This window comes from Podarcis cretensis (genome assembly GCF_951804945.1).
Source record: "Podarcis cretensis genome assembly, chromosome: 8".
NCBI classification, from domain to species: domain Eukaryota; kingdom Metazoa; phylum Chordata; class Lepidosauria; order Squamata; family Lacertidae; genus Podarcis; species Podarcis cretensis.
In genome coordinates this window covers 64,293,422-64,309,154 of record NC_137177.1, presented here as the reverse complement: position 1 = coordinate 64,309,154, position 15,733 = coordinate 64,293,422, and the positions used below count along the sequence as shown (strand labels likewise).

Sequence of the window (15,733 nt, the reverse complement as noted above, 5' to 3'; positions counted from 1 at the left end):
GAGCACTCCCTATGAGGGAGCGGGGTGTTCTTTTTAATGCACCAGGAGTGTGCTTCTTTCTGTATAGGATGCTTTCAGTTGCACACCATTTGTCCAGAACGCAGCAGCAGCGATCACGCCCCCAGATTTCGAATGTTTCCTGCAACGGCAGACTTCAAGCACGCTGCGAAATAATTCAAGATGGCAACAGATGCGGAGGCCGTTTTAGCAGTTCTCTGTTCAACTCGAGGGCCAATTGAGACATTACGGCCCCCTTGTGTAGGGCACAAATGGGCATTTCCACACACCGCACTGCTCCACACACCAGCCGTAATCATCCAGAATTCCTTTATGATGTACACCAGCCCAGTTTTGGCCATCTCCACAGCAGCAGCAGCAGAAACTGCCACGGATTCTTCGCACAAGTGCGGAGACACCACAGAGATAAGAGTGAGCGGGAAAAGGCTCGGCAGCTTTCTGCTGCTCTTAAAGGCTCTTGGTGAATGCCAGGCAGTAGCAAAGTGCAAAGAGTCCTGATTATTTTTTTATATGAAAAAATAGGCTTTGTGGTTCTGTGTCTTATCTTATCTTTTTCTAAAATTCATTTATTGGTGTGTGTGTTTTTCTTTTTATAAAGCTCCCAAAGAGGAAAATAAAATAAAATTGGGATTAAGGAGATTTTTCAGGATGGTGGGGTTTGTGTGTGTGCTGTGTCCCGTTGTTGTGATACTGGTGGCACTCACTCTTCTTTCGACAGGAAATGCTTGAGGGGGGAGGAAACACACAAAAAATGTGGGGTCGAAGAGGGTCAGTTGTGGGTAAGTGAGAAAAGTCCCTATTTCGATCTGAGGAATATTAGAGGGTATGAGTTTCTTGTGCACAGATGGCAGGAAACTCTCCAAAGTCGACTGAACAGTTGTTAGGTCACACAAGCTAACCAAACAAGTGAAAAATATGGTATATGCTTTGATAGATGACCTACATGTGAAGAGATGTGAAAACTGTAAAAGGGAGAGCTTTAGCCTTGGATTCAGACAGAAACCAAGCATTGGTCCAATTCTCTCTCCAGCTTGCTGCTTTTCTTTTGACTCGCATCACTGCAAATTTCAGCTCTGGATTTGTCCTTCTGGTCCCACCCATTTTCCAGTCTCAAGCCTATTCCCTTGTTCTACTTTATGACCCATCACCCAGGTGATCACCCCTTCAGGAAGCTAGCCTGGCTTATATTTAAACACTTGCTGGATCCAGGGGTTAGAAGGGTCTTGGCATGCAACCTACTTCTCCCCCCCCAAAAAAAAACCCCTCACAGCTACTATTGTTGTCTTGAGAAGTCCATTCATGCTAACACACTTTCCCCTCTTAACCAACAGGAAAGAATTGGTACCTGGTGCATTTGGACCTCACAGTGACAGATGTAAATGACAATGTCCCTGAATGGGTCATGGAGCCTTTCCCTTACCTAGCAACTGTTTCCCCTAAAGCTGCAGCAGGCACAAAAGTGTACAGGCTCTTGGCTAAGGATCAAGATGAAGATGAAAATGGAGCCGTTGAATATTTTCTGGTAGAAGGTAAATGCAGCTTCTAAAAGAACAGGTGGAGTGTTTCTGTGTGGATTTGTGGATTTCCCCCCACCCCCTCCTGTCTCACTCTGTACTTGGTGGGGCTTTTTTGGTATTTATTTCTACAACACCATTCTGATCAAAACCTGGTCAAATTAACTATTATTTAAAGACAGTAGAGACTGGTGCCCATTGGGACCAGAAGGGTAAAAAGCAAGGAGGCCAACAGCAGGTGGCGCCAGAGACAAAGACAGGCAGATGCAACAGGAAGACCAGTGTTCTCCACTTTCCTGCTGAGTTCCACAAAGGCAACACTAAGAGGAGAAAGAGGAAGCTAACAGTCACTGCCACCCCCAAGGCCAGGCTTCCTCAACCTTGGCCCTCCAGATGTTTTGAGACTACAATTCCCATCATCCCTGACCACTGGTCCTGCTAGCTAGGGATCATGGGAGTTGTAGGCCAAAAACATCGGGAGGGCCGAGGTTGAGGAAGCCTGACCAAGACTAATTGTTAGTAAGGATACAGGCAGCTGGTGGGCTGGTTGAGGGCAGACTGAACTTGAGAGAGTCTTGTTTACCCAAAGGGGTGAATGAGAGGGAGGGGCTGTAGGTCAGTTGGAGAGCACATGCTTTGCGTCCAGAAGGTTCCAGGTGCAACCTGTTTCACCTGTAGCTAAATGCATCTCAAGCTTCTCTGGGAAGGATCCCAGCAGATTGGCTCAGCAGGAACATTTGGACCCACTGGCCTTGCTGCCACCTCACCCCTTCTGGAAGGAAGCCACGACTCATCTGTTGGGATGTCAGCCTTTGCCTCACCATGCCATCTGCTGCTGACTCCCGTCTACCTCCTTGAACTAACCAGGAGCCACTTACGAGCTGTTAAGAAACTTGATTTCTCCTCCCCTTCCACCCCGAGTTCCTGGTTATGTCAGAACGTTCAAGCGGACATTTGCAGCTAAGAGGTGAAGATAGCTCCTGTAGTTATATATTTATTTGTCCCTATCCAGCCCCTTCTTCCCAAAAGAGGCCTGCCCCCAACAGCCCCCATGAAAGCATGGGTGAGGCTTAATGTTAAACCAGTTACCCACTTCAAAACATGAATCTGTGGCCCTTGGTCCTGAACACAATTGTTGTTGTTTTGCTCTTTCGCAGGTGGAGAGAACAGGTTTGAAGTGGAAAAAGATACTGGCTGGATCAAAACAACTGGTTTGCCTCTGGTGAAGGAGAGGGAATATTTGCTGACTGTGCTGGCAGCTGACAAACCAGGGCGCCAGGGCTCCCCTGCCTCAGTGTCTGTAGTCGCCGGACGTCGAGCGCCGCAGTTTGCCAACACGTCGTACTCCGTTTACGTCCCTGAAAATCTGCCACTGGGAGAACCGTGAGTGCCAAAATTGTGATGAAGGGTGTGTCCTGCACCTTTAATGGCATTTTGAGAACAGGCCTCTTCAGTTAGCTTTATCAGTGAGAAAAAAAGTTTAAGTTCACTTGATGTGTGCTGCTTGTTAATAATTTATGAGTCCTAAATTACTATATTGAATTGGGGAACTCCTTACAGAAGACAACACAAGCAGGAGGTCGATCGGTTTAATCAAAAGGTTGAATAGTGCAAACAGAAAACCTCAAGGCACAGAAAATCAGCTAATAAAGTTCCATAATTTTGTTGTAGCTGGAACTGAGCTGCGTTTAAGGAACAGATGGGGACAGGAATACTGGAAGTAGAGACACATACAGTAGTTGGCACATCCAAGCAGCTGCTGTGCCCCAGAGCTGTGATAAGTTGCAGAAGGTTAGACAAGACGATCCTTGGTACACCTCCCAATACTACATTTCTATTATTCCAAGTGCCACTTGTACCAGTGCCCACCCTGAGCCCCTCATGCTTGTTGGCTGAGCAGCCATTTTAATTTCCCACAATGCCCCCAAATGACACTTTTTCCAGGGGACTGTGGGGAATAAAATAATTGAAGCGTAGCCATTTTTTTTTTTATAAATATTTATTGAGATTTTTAAAATACAAAATGCAAAAATAATAAACAATATGACATATATCATAACATATTTTCAAAGCTTCTTTGGACTCCCTCACGTCTCCCGCTCCCACTTACATCATTGTAAAACTTTTTCCAGCAATTTATCATCTTGTTTACATTCTTAAATCTCATTCATTTAATTTAATCTAATAATTCTCCAAAAGGTTTATATTTTCCTCAATCTCACTTATCATACAAATTACGTCTAATTTAGTGGTGCTCAATTATTTATGGTCTGGCATCCTTCTTAACATTCAACCAAATTACAGTATTTTTGTAAATAAATCCTAAATTTCTTCCAGTCTTCTTCAACCCTCTCCTCTCCCAGGTCTCGGATTCTGCCGGTCATCTCAGCCAATTCCATATAGTCTATCAGTTGCATCTGCCATTCTTCCAGTGTGGGTAGATCTCGAGTTTTCCAGTGCTTGGCGATGAGTATCCTTGCTGCTGTTGTTGCATACAGGAAAAAAGTTCTGTCCTTCTTTATCACCCTCTGGCTGACAATACCCAGGAGAAAGGCCTCTGGTTTCTTGGGGAAAGTATACTTAAATACCTTTTTCAACTCATTATATATCATTTCCCAGAAGGCCTTCACTCTAGGGCACGTCCACCAGAGGTGAAAGAATGTTCCTTCATTCCCTTTACATTTCCAGCATTTGTTATCAGACAAATGGTATATTTTGGCAAGTTTAACTGGGGTCATGTACCATCTATATATCATTTTCATTACATTTTCCTTCAAAGCATTACATGCAGTGAAGTTCAACCCAGTGGTCCACAACCTTTCCCAGTCCTCGAACATGATATTATACCCAATGTCCTGTGCCCACTTTATCATAGCCGATTTAACCATTTCATCTTGTGTATTCCATTTTAACAGCAAGTTATACATTCTTGAAAGTACCTTAGTCTTAGGTTCTAGCAGTTCTGATTCCAATTTCGATTTCTCCACCTGGAACCCTAACTTTTTGTCATTTTTGAAAACTTCTTTAATCTGAGCGTAGTGTAACCAGTCTCGCACTTTATCCTTCATTTTCTCCAAACTCTGCAATTTCCAATTGTCTCCATCTTTTTCTAAAATTTCCCAATACTTTGGCCATTTGGCCTCCATATTGGGTCTTTTTCGGGCCTTAGCTTCCAGAGGTGATAGCCACCTTGGAGTTTTGTTTTCCAATAAGTCTTTATATTTTGTCCAGACATTAAACACTGCTTTTCTGACAATATGGTTTTTAAAGGCCTTATTGATTTTAACCTTATCATACCGTAAGTATGCATGCCAACCAAAAGCATTGTTAAAACCTTCCAAATCCAATACATCAGTGTCTTCGAGAAGTAGCCAATCTTTTAGCCAGCAGAAAGCTGCGGCCTCATAATACAACTTTAAGTCCGGCAGGGCAAAGCCCCCTCTCTCTTTCGCGTCGGTTAATATCTTAAACTTAATTCTGGGCTTTTTGCCCTGCCAGACAAACTTAGAAATATCTCTCTGCCACTTCCGGAAGCACTCCGTCTTGTCCACAATCTGTAGTGTTTGAAACAAAAACAACATTTTTGGCAATACATTCATCTTAATAGCAGCAATTCGGCCTAACAAAGAAAGTTTCAATTTTGTCCAACTATCTAAGTCTCTCTTAATTTCTGACCAACATTTTTCATAATTATCCTTAAATAGACTCAGATTTTTTGCTGTTATATTTACCCCTAGGTACTTTACTTTTTTAACCACATTTAATTCTGTCTTTCTCTGAAACCGTTCTGACTCTGTATCTGTCAATTTTTCCCCCAATACCTTGGTTTTCTGTTTGTTTAGTTTAAATCCCGCCACCCGACCAAAGTCTTGGATCAATTGTAGTACTCTTTTCGTACTAGATTCTGGCTCCTGCAGGGTCAAAACTAGGTCATCTGCAAAAGCTTTGAGTTTATATTGTTTCGCTCCGACCTGAATTCCTTCCACCAACCGGTCCCCTCTAATCATATTCAGGAGCACTTCCAGAACCGAAATAAATAGCAAAGGGGAGATAGGACAGCCTTGTCGTGTTCCTTTTTCAATTTTAAACTCTTCTGTAACCACATTGTTAACTATCAATTTAGCCTTTTGTTCTGAATATATTGCATCAATCCCATTCTCAAAACCCCGTCCCACTCCCATTTCTTTTAAATTTCCCTTCATAAATTTCCAGGAGATATTGTCAAAGGCCTTCTCCGCGTCTATAAAAATTAACACTGCTTTTGTATTTATGTCTGTTTGCAAAAGTTCCAAAATGTCAATAATGTTCCTTGTGTTAGCAAACAAGTGTCTACCTGGGAGAAAGCCCGCCTGGTCCTTGTAAATTACCTCATTTAAAACTTTTTAAAATCTACTTGCCAGAATATCTGCAAATATTTTGTAATCCACGTTTAAAAGAGAGATGGGACGATAGTTCTTAAGTTGTGTCTTTTCAGCTTCCGATTTTGGTATCAATGTGATGAAGGCTTCTTTCCACGATTCTGGCGCCCTCCTCCCCTCCATAATTTCATTGCTAACCTCCATCAGTGGTTGTATCAGATAGTCTTTTAGTGTCTTATAATACTTGGAGGTCAGCCCATCTGGTCCTGGAGATTTGCCCAATTTCATGTTCTGAATGGCTTGTTCAATCTCTTGTCGTGTTATTTTGCAGTTCAGGATTGATCTATTTTCTTGTGACAATTTTGGTAATCCATTTTTTTCCAAAAATTGTTTAATCTCAATCTCAATCTCATCTTGCGGCCCTTGGGTATATAATTTTTTGAAATATCTCTGGAAGCACTTTCTAATATCCACAGGGTTCTGAATGTTTCTTCCTTCAATCTCTAAATTTGTAACTGTATTTAATTTTTGTCTCCTCTTCAACTGCCAAGCTAGCAGTTTTCCACATTTATTCGCCGATTCAAAAGTTTTTTGTTTCATTAATTTAATCTTCCACTCTATTTCCTGGTTTATCAATTTAGAATATTGTGCTTGATGAAGTTTAATTTCTCTCAGCGTCGGCTGTGACTTCGGGTTTAATCTTAGCTTCTTTTCTAATTCTTTAATTTTCTCCAAGATTTTATCTTTCCTCTCATTTTGTGTCCTTTTCTTTACAGCATTCTGTTGTATCAAGAACCCCCTCATCACTGCCTTGCTTGCATCTCAGATGGTTCTTTTTTCCACCGTAGTGTTCATGTTTATCTCAAAATAATCCTTTAGAGCTTTTTGGGCCTTCTTAATAATCTCCTGATCTCTAAACAAATTGTCATTCATCTTCCATCTAAAGGAGCCGGTTGGTATTAGTGTCATGTCCATCTTTACTGCATTATGGTCGAAGCAGGTCTTTGGGCAGATTTCCACCTTTTTGACTTTGGGTGCCAGACCTCTAGATATCCATATTTGGTCGATTCTTGTCCAGGTCAGTTGGGCTTCAGAGAAAAATGTTCCCTCTCTTCCCAAGGGGTTCTTTATCCTCCAAATATCAATCAAATCCATATTGTCTGTCATTTCGAAAAAGGTCTTTGGTAGTCTGCCATCTTTTGTAACATTTTGGCTTTGTGACTTATCCATGTTGGTTGATACGACCCCGTTCATATCTCCCATCAAAATGATGTTGTTGTAGTCCAGATAATCCAGCATGGTCTCACGCAACTTCTTATAAAATTCCGATTTCCCCTCATTTGGCGCATAGATTCCTAATATCAAAAGTTTCTCTCCTTGATGTTGTATCTCAATTGCCAAAATTCTTCCATGTTCGTCTTTAAATAGGAATTTGGGTGACAGGCTCTCTTTTGCATAAATGACCACACCTCTCTTCTTTACTCTGTCCGAAGATATAAATTCCTGGCCCAATCTTTTGTTTACTAGCACTTTTCTGTGGAGCCTAGTCACATGTGTTTCTTGCAGGCAAATAATGTCCAATTGTTCTTTTTTAAATATATGAAATATTTTCCTCCTTTTTTCCGGGATGTTACAGCCATTTATATTCCAGCTCAGAAGTTGCAGAGACATCCTGAAATAATCTGGTTATTTTTCCAGGGGTGGTATCTTATTCGTTGAATCTTCAGGTTCCAAGGGTGCCGGTACCGCCGGTGCTCCAGGCCCAAAGGGTAGTTCAATTCCTTTTTGAAGGTCCTCTCCGTATGTGGTCAGAAATTTGTCTCTATCTTCCAGTGTTCTAATTTTAACCTTCTTCCCTCTGAAGGTAAAAGATAATCCTTGGGGAAATTCCCACCTAAAGATAATTGAATTGCTCCTAAGCAGTTTGACCAATTCCAGGTAGTCGGATCTAAGGTCCAACAGTTGTTTAGGGATATCTTTATAAATTTCAATTCTTCTATCCAAAATGTCCAGTGACTTTTCGTAATGTAAGCCCAAAATCTTATCCCTTTCTTCCTTTGATCTCAATGTTATCAAGCAGTCTCTGGGCTTTTCTTTCTTTACAAGTCTTCCAAGCCTGAAAGCAGACGCAATTTTAAAGTCCTTTTCCTCTAAATTCCAGAACTTGGAAAATTCTTTAGTCAGAAACTCAGCTAAGTTGCCTTCTTCCACTTCTGGTATTGACCTTATCCTTAAATTACTCTCCCGGTTCCGCAGTTCTATCATAGATAGATAGGTCTGATGTTCACCTACTTGTTTGCAGAGTGGTCTTACCTCTTGTTCTAAATTTTCTAATTTTTGACTAGTATCCTCAGCCAATTTCCGATTTTCTACTGTGGCCTCCGTCAACTGCCCAATTGCCTGTGCGTTCTGTGATACTTGTCCAGTTAATCTATTTAAACATTCTGTGTTTTGATCAATTTTGGCTGTTTGTTCATCGGCTTTCTTGTCCAAAGATTCCACTCTCTTGTCCAGAGATTCCAATTTTTCATAGATTTTCTCTAGAATAGAAGCAGTTGCTCCTGAGGCCATATCTTCCAATTGTAACTGTTCAGTTTCTCCCTCTCCTGCCCTTGGCAGAGAAGCAGCTTCTTCCTCTGAAGGCAAAGTAGGTACAGATGATCTACGTGTCTGCGAGACTGAGGTTAAAGTTGTCAAAGTTGTTTGTCTAGTTCTTCCCCTCCTTCTTGCGCCACTCATTCCAGAGTTATCTAAAAGTCAAGGTCAAGCTGAGTTGTTCCCATGAGAAAGCAGCGGCCCAGAGGAAAACAGTCAAACAGGAGGTCGGGGAAAAGGAAAGTGAAATGATGTCACTGCTGTAAATCCCAGATCCTCTAGGGGGAGCTTGAAATGTCTTAAGGGAAGAATCCAATTCTAATAAATTTACTAAAATCAAATTTAATGTCCAAGAACCTTCAATAGCAGGTTTTAAGCAGAGTTAGTATTAACAGCCACATTGTTTCAGACAGTGCATACTGGTACTTCAATTGATGTTTCAAAGTAACAAGTCCAGACCCCCTCAGATTGTTGCAAGTTCTAATAAACAATAGCCAGATCTGCAGAACTGACAGCTCAAGTTGCTCAGGCAGCTCCAGCACCTGGGTTTCTCATTCAAGTTGTAGTTCCAATAGAAGAAAGGTATCACAGTACAAATAAGAATCAGAGAATCAAATGCTTAAAGTCCTTATTTTGTTTAAGGAAAAGTTCAGTGGGTGCTCAGATCAGTTAGGCTAAAGATTCTTTTTAAGCCTCCACTCCTCCAGCTCTTTGCTTTGAAGTTCAGTGACAGCGGAAGACGGACTTCCTGTTTTGCGTCGCTCCGCTTTCAGCCAAATTCAATAATTTAGTCTCAAATTTTTTAAAGTCCTTCTTTACTCACGGGTTGTTGCTTTCCCGAGTCAAAAGTTTCCAGGAAAAGAGGTCAGCGCTCACCGGCAGCAGCAGCGCGGCTTCACTCCGTAGATTGCGAAACAACTCACAGCGCCGCTACCCCCTCCACGTTCCGGAGCCCCTTACGGGGTTCCTTCAGCGTTTCGGGAGCCGCTTCTGGCGCCCGCCGAGTCTCAAGACCACAGGCTCTTGCTGCCTGTGGGTTTCCGATGTGGGTCTCCGCTTCGCCGTACCGGACGACCCAGTTTCCACGGAGCTTCCTCCTCACGAAGGGAAGAGGACCGCCATTGCCGTTCGCGCCGCCTCCGGAAGCCTCGAAGCGTAGCCATTGTTGTCTAGTAAATCTCCTGACCTGGAGGCCCTCAGAACTACAGATAGTACCCCATTTTGTGTGTGTGTGGAGGGGGGAAGAGGCCAAAACCAAAAGAAGCAGATGTCCCCCTCAGTCTGAATTCTCCTTCCACCCCTCAATTAATGAGTCAGTTTTGCTCAGTTATATCCCTGCTAAGTCAATGAGGCCTTTGGAAGTGTCACTATTAGTGACCCCCACATGGTTCAGACACACAACTTGTATCCTGCAAGAGCTGTAAGTTCAGTACTGTGGGCCAATTTCTATGGAAGCCCCTCCTGGGTTAGAGCCTTTTGAACTTCTGGCAGTCTACAAAAGACCTTTTGATTTCAGGATTCCAATTTTATGGTTAGTTTAAGCAGATTTCATCTTCATTGCATTGTTTTAGCCCTACTGTACAGTGTTTAGAGCCTGCGGTATTAAAGCGGTATATACATTGTTGAAAGAAAAGGAAACATTAAAACATAATGAACATAATGAACATTAAAACATATTGAACTTCTCTGGCTTTCAAATGACGCCTTGTCAGTGCAAATGGGTTGGTGGTTGTAGGAGGCCTCCCGGTTGAACTGAGTTGACGGATGGTACTTGCCTGCTCACATGAGGTGATATACTATATAGCAACTCATCCTCTTTTCAGGATAAGAACTATTATAATCCTGCCAGATGTAGGGCTTGACCCATTAAAGTCTAGGAGACTCCCGTGTACTTTGCTGAACTTTGAAGCTCATCTGACAATCTGTCATAATTTAGTGCATGTGTTATCGGATTAAATTTAAATGGTTTACTATCCGATTTACTGCCCCTGCATTCTAAGAACCATGTTTTCTTGCTGAAGCTGCCTCGAAAGCAAAACCAAAAATTGGCCACCATGGGATCGTGGTTCTTCATTAGGCACACAGCGAGCACGTGGTGTTTGCGGGAAGAATGTGATCCTTTACTAAATCTGCTTGAAGATCATCTGGACTTCTGCAGCTTCTCAAACGTGTATACATTTATTATACCCGCATGAAACTAGATTTTGAAGGGATGCTCCCGGGCGATTCTGGCTGTACTAAAAAGCCCCAAATATTGAATTGGGGTAGGGAACCTTTTCCCCTTGTTGAAAGTCCGTTGACCTCCTATGAAAAGGGTCAATTGTGGTCTGGAGCTGATGGTGTATGGAGGCGGAACCACTGGTGGGAAGAGTTTGCAGCATTGCAGGGTTGCTCTGTGCCATCCCATCTCTCTTTCTCTGTGTATGCCCACCTGTGCCCTCTTTTCTGCCTGAAAGTGCCCCCCCTGCACCTCTTGACACAAGCGCCAATGGATTGATTGCAGGGAGATTACACTCTCCATGTCTCCACCCGTTCCTCCCTCGTTTTTCCCACCCACCCCTTTGACATAAGTCTGAATGGACTGGGAAGTAAAATACAAAGGGGATCTCTCCCTTTATCCCTGGGGGAAGACCCAAGAGAGGTGGATAGATCAGCTGCTTTCTTGCACAACAGCTCCCAAGGAGCTGACATTGAGCCCATTATTCTGCTTATTAGGAGTGGTTAGTTAGCAGCAGTTGAAATGGTAATGTGTAGAAATCTGAAACTATTTCCCCGCACCCCACCACCCTAGAGATAGCACGCAGAGCAATGTATTTGGCACTGAATGCCAAACTGAAGATTTAGTTCTTCAACAAAAACTGAGCTATGCTGCAAGTCAATAATGTGTCATTTTTGTGTGTGTATGTTATCAAGAGAAACAAGAAGAAAACCCATTTTTTTTTGCCATGATTGTTCAGCCTGTCATGCGTAAGAAAACAACTAAGGCTGCAATGAAGTAGGCTGCGAAAATGCATTCCTAATGCAGTTTCCCAGCAAGTAATCCTGATGGCTTTTGAAAGCTTTCCATCGTCGTCCTCCCAGTCATTTTGTTTCCTGATCTTCCACACACATTGAGCTTGAGAGCATGGAAAAAAAGAAAGACACAATACATCCCCAGCCATATAAAAGGCAATGCAAAGCAATTACATTATGACAAACCGTAATAAAGAAGAGTGACGATCCAAACAATTTTAATTCACAGTTCTGTTAACAGCAAGGACAGCATGAAACACCCTCTGATAGCAGCAACAGTCAAGTATGCTCTTTTCAAGGGCTTTAGAGGGAGGCGTGATGCCCCGTGGCTGTACCTCCATTCATGGATGAGAGGGGTCTCTCAATGGCTACTAGCCCTGATGGCTATGATCTGCCCTCCACAATTGGAGGTAGCAGTGCTTCTGAATACCAGTTGCTGGAAATGGCAGGAGGGGAGAGGGATCTTGTGCTCAGGTCCTACTTGTGGGTTTCCCACAAGTATCTGGTTGTGAAAACAGGATGATGGAATAGATGGGTCATTGGCCTGATCCAGCAGGCTCTTCTTATGTCCTTACAGCTATTCAGTGTCAAGGCCGGGTGGCCACTTTGCCCTGAGCACAGCAGGGTCCCCAGGAGCAGGGCCCCCAGGTTACCAATAAGCTTTTGGGGAACAAGCCCCATTTTGGGCAATGAGATTGCTGCATTGCAGTGGGTTGGACTAGATGACCCTTGTGGTCCCTCCCAGCTCTACAATTATATGATTCCAAGCCTGTTCTCCATCCCTGGTAAACTCAGCCAGGGACAATCAGTGCTGCTCTTGCCTTGCACAGCTCTGATTCTTCACCTTTTTGGAGTTCCATCCTGGGTTGTGTTCCTTAGTTATACTGAGTGTAGGTTCACACCATACATTTAAAGCAAACAATTTCCCCCAAAGAATACTGGGAATTGTAGTTTGTTAAGGGTGCTGGGAACTGTGAGGGGGAAAAACTACAGTTCCCAGGATTGTTTCTTTGGGGGGGAGGGAAAGCTGTGTGTTTTAAGTGTAAGCTGGATGTGCTTCACATGCTTGGTGTGAATCTAGATGCGATGTGATGTTCCATAATTATATTAAATTTTTTGTCAGTTTCCAAAGTGGAGCGGCGTCCTATGAAAATGTTAGAAACCGCCTTCCTCTTGCGCTGCTCATTGTTGATTTCTTTTAACCTTTTCCAGGTTCCTGACCGTGTCCGCTTTGTCACATCAAAACAAGTCCCTGAGCTACAGCCTCTTAACTAATCCGAACGGCCTGTTTGGCATTAACCAGGGGACAGGGGGCATCTACTTCAGTCGAAATCTGGATTACGAGAATAGTCAGCACCAGTACCTCCTCCTGGTTCAAGCAAGAGAAAACCAGGGACAGCTCAGCAGCACTGTTGAGGTCAGCAACCCTTAACAGCAATGCGCATTCAATTCTTCACTCCAGTCATTCCCTCTGTTTCCAGTGTCCCAAGCTGTGAGTGCCATTGCTGATTTAGCCAGGACAGCATTGCGTACGCACAATAGGGAGGTGCCAGCAGCCTGGGGGGGGGGAATACTGAGGTTTGCCAAAGTACAAACAAACTTAAGAGATGAGGGGAGGAGCAACAGCAAACAACAACAACAACCCAATGAGAACTAACTGTGTCCAGTGGCTGTGCAGTGCAATTTGGTGTGGTGGCCGGGGGTGGGGGTGGGGGTTGGGTGGGGGAAAATGGAATAGAGTGGCTGGAATCCTGAACTGGTAAGTTTTCATGAGACTTTTGTTTACAAAAAATCCAGAAAGTGCTGCAAAAGCATGGAGGACTGAATCTAAAATGGGGGAAAAATGAGAAACCGAGAGAACTATAGTTGAACAGGTTTTTCCATCCCTGTTTGAAAACGACTTTTCAAAAAGAAACTCGCTGAAAAATATTGGAGGAGCTTGAGAAAAATCCTAACATCTTACATTGCAAACTGCGGATACTTGGTAGCAGCAGTGGCCAGGGTGGTAGGATGTGGAGCCACGAAGCTGCCCTCTTGACAGTGGGGTGGCTGCAGTGAGTTGGGGAGCTGTGCAGACGCACAAGAGGAACCAACCCACTTTTTGTGCTGCTAAACACTCCCTTGCCTTGTCCTTTTGCTAGGTTTGGGTTGTGATCACAGACGTGAACGATTGTGCCCCAGAATTCCAGCAGTCGATTTACACCAAAGACAGCGTCCCCGAAACCGTGACTGTAACAACTGCACTTTTACAAGGTTTGCAAAAGATTTTCACATTTTGTTGTCAGACTTGCCCCTCGACTCACCTGGACTCCTCGAGAGCCATCATTGCCACCAGTTAAGCATAGACCAGGTACAGCCAATGGCCGTGCTCTCCAGGTTATGTCACCCAACAAATCCCATAACCGCTGATGGCAGGAGCTGGATCCTTAGCAACCCCTGAAGTTAACCCCTTGGCTGAAGATTACATCAACTTCACACATACATAGGAAAAAACACACAGCTGTGGATATGGCAACTGCCCAAATGAAGCCACCTCAATGTAGTTGTTATTTATTTACACGAAATATGCCATGCATGTTTTTTTCTGCCCCCTACCTCATTTAATCCCCACAACAGCCCTTTGAGGTAGGTTAGACTGAGAGACCATGACTGGCCCAAGGCCACCCAGTGAGCTTCCTGGCTGAGTGGGGATTTGATTCCTGGTCTTTCCCAGGTCTCAGTCTGACACTAACCACTACACCACACTGTCTCTCATGGCTTTTGTGCCTTTGGACAACTTCATTGCTGAGCATGGAGCATGTCTGATAAAGGCCCCAGGCCTAGCTTGCAGTCCACAGAGCTTGCAGAGCCAGCATGATGTAGCCTTAACTCTGTTATTAAACCAGCATCTTGGTTTTTTTGTTTTTAAATCCTTGAATATAATCTTTTGCAAGCAAAACATCCTGAAAGGTCTCCTCCCTCCCCACCCTTTGCCCCAACAGTGTCAGCCCATGACTGTGATTCTGAAGAAAATGCAGAAATCCTCTATTACACCCTGAGCTCAGAGTTCAGCATTTCCAGTCACGGCACCATCTTCCCAGCCACAGAGCTAGATTACGAGCGTCCTAATCACCTGTATGAATTCGTAATCATGGCGGTAGATAAAGGAGAGCCCCCAAGAACTGGGACAGCGACAGTCAGGATCCGCCTCTCAAACATCAATGACGAAGTTCCCAGGTTCTCACAAACAATGTAAGTATATGCCTGTTGTTGTTGTTGTCAATGCTTCAGATGTCGTTTGATTAGTACCATGTCAGATTTTCCATGCGATAATTGTGGCATCCTGGTGGTGTTTGATCATCCCCAGGTCATTGTGTGGAATGAGGTGAGATTTTGGGGGTGCCAGTAATAGCTGTCTGTTTCCACTGGGATTGATTCATGTGGCCCCTTATAAGCCAACCCCTTCCTCAAGATCAGGGGTCAGCAAGGTTTATCTTGCCTGGGCCGGATCAGTTCCACGGAGATCCCTCCATGGGCTGGATTGTGCGTGCCACCGCAATTTTCGGTGTCTGAATCATGGCTGGCTGGGTTGACACTGCTATGGTGGGGATGAAGGTTTAAAATGCCAAATAGTCACCCACCGGAAAACATTTTACAGTGTTCCCTACACAGGTGCTGCAGTATTTCAGTCCATTCTTTGTAACCAAAGTACAGAGCAGATGAGTTGAAAATGTTTTGGGCAAAAAGTTCCCGTTTTAACAAGTTGATTTATTTGCTTCACTGGCTCTGCATTTGTTGCGGCTGCTTCAAATGCAACACAATTCTTAACACAAAAAGTGTTTCTGTCTGTGAAATGGTTTCTGCTGCCCTTATTGCCTTTAAGTTTTGATTTTAGTTAAGTTGCCTCATGGATGTTTAAAAAAGCAAGGTTGGCATTCAGGTATTTTAAAGCATGGTGAGCAAATCATAGGAGTGGAAGCATCGTGTGTGATTCTCCGTACTCCCAAATAAATCAGCCTTGTAAATAAGCCAACCCAAGTTGCTCGCCTGCTAAGAGACCATTCACTCACCTTCATGGAACTCTTGGACACCTGTGGTTTCCAGGTGACTTGTTAAATACAAGGATGTATATACATAGTATGCATATCTATCAACAGGATGCCCTAGGACAGAGGGGTTTAAAAAAATCAGGGATAGGAGAACCCATAGCCCTCCAGATGTTGTTGGACTACGATAGCAATCACTCCTAACTATTGG

The 15,733-nt window shown here is 43.7% G+C and overlaps 1 protein-coding gene across 4 annotated transcripts in view; it reads left to right on the top strand.

Moving 5' to 3' along the window:
- LOC307222561 (neural-cadherin-like) overlaps positions 1–15,733 on the top strand; it is a 104,040-nt gene that overhangs the window by 32,195 nt on the left and 56,112 nt on the right. For all 4 annotated transcript variants that reach the window (XR_013841801.1, XM_079987940.1, XM_079987941.1 and 1 more), the window contains exons 2-6: positions 1,350–1,547; positions 2,690–2,915; positions 12,710–12,914; positions 13,639–13,750; positions 14,479–14,728. Coding sequence is in view for 3 of the 4 variants with exons in the window: in XM_079987940.1 (XP_079844066.1) it covers positions 1,350–1,547; positions 2,690–2,915; positions 12,710–12,914; positions 13,639–13,750; positions 14,479–14,728 (991 nt within the window). In the remaining variant the exon portion in view is untranslated. The remainder of the gene's footprint in view (positions 1–1,349; positions 1,548–2,689; positions 2,916–12,709; positions 12,915–13,638; positions 13,751–14,478; positions 14,729–15,733) is intronic.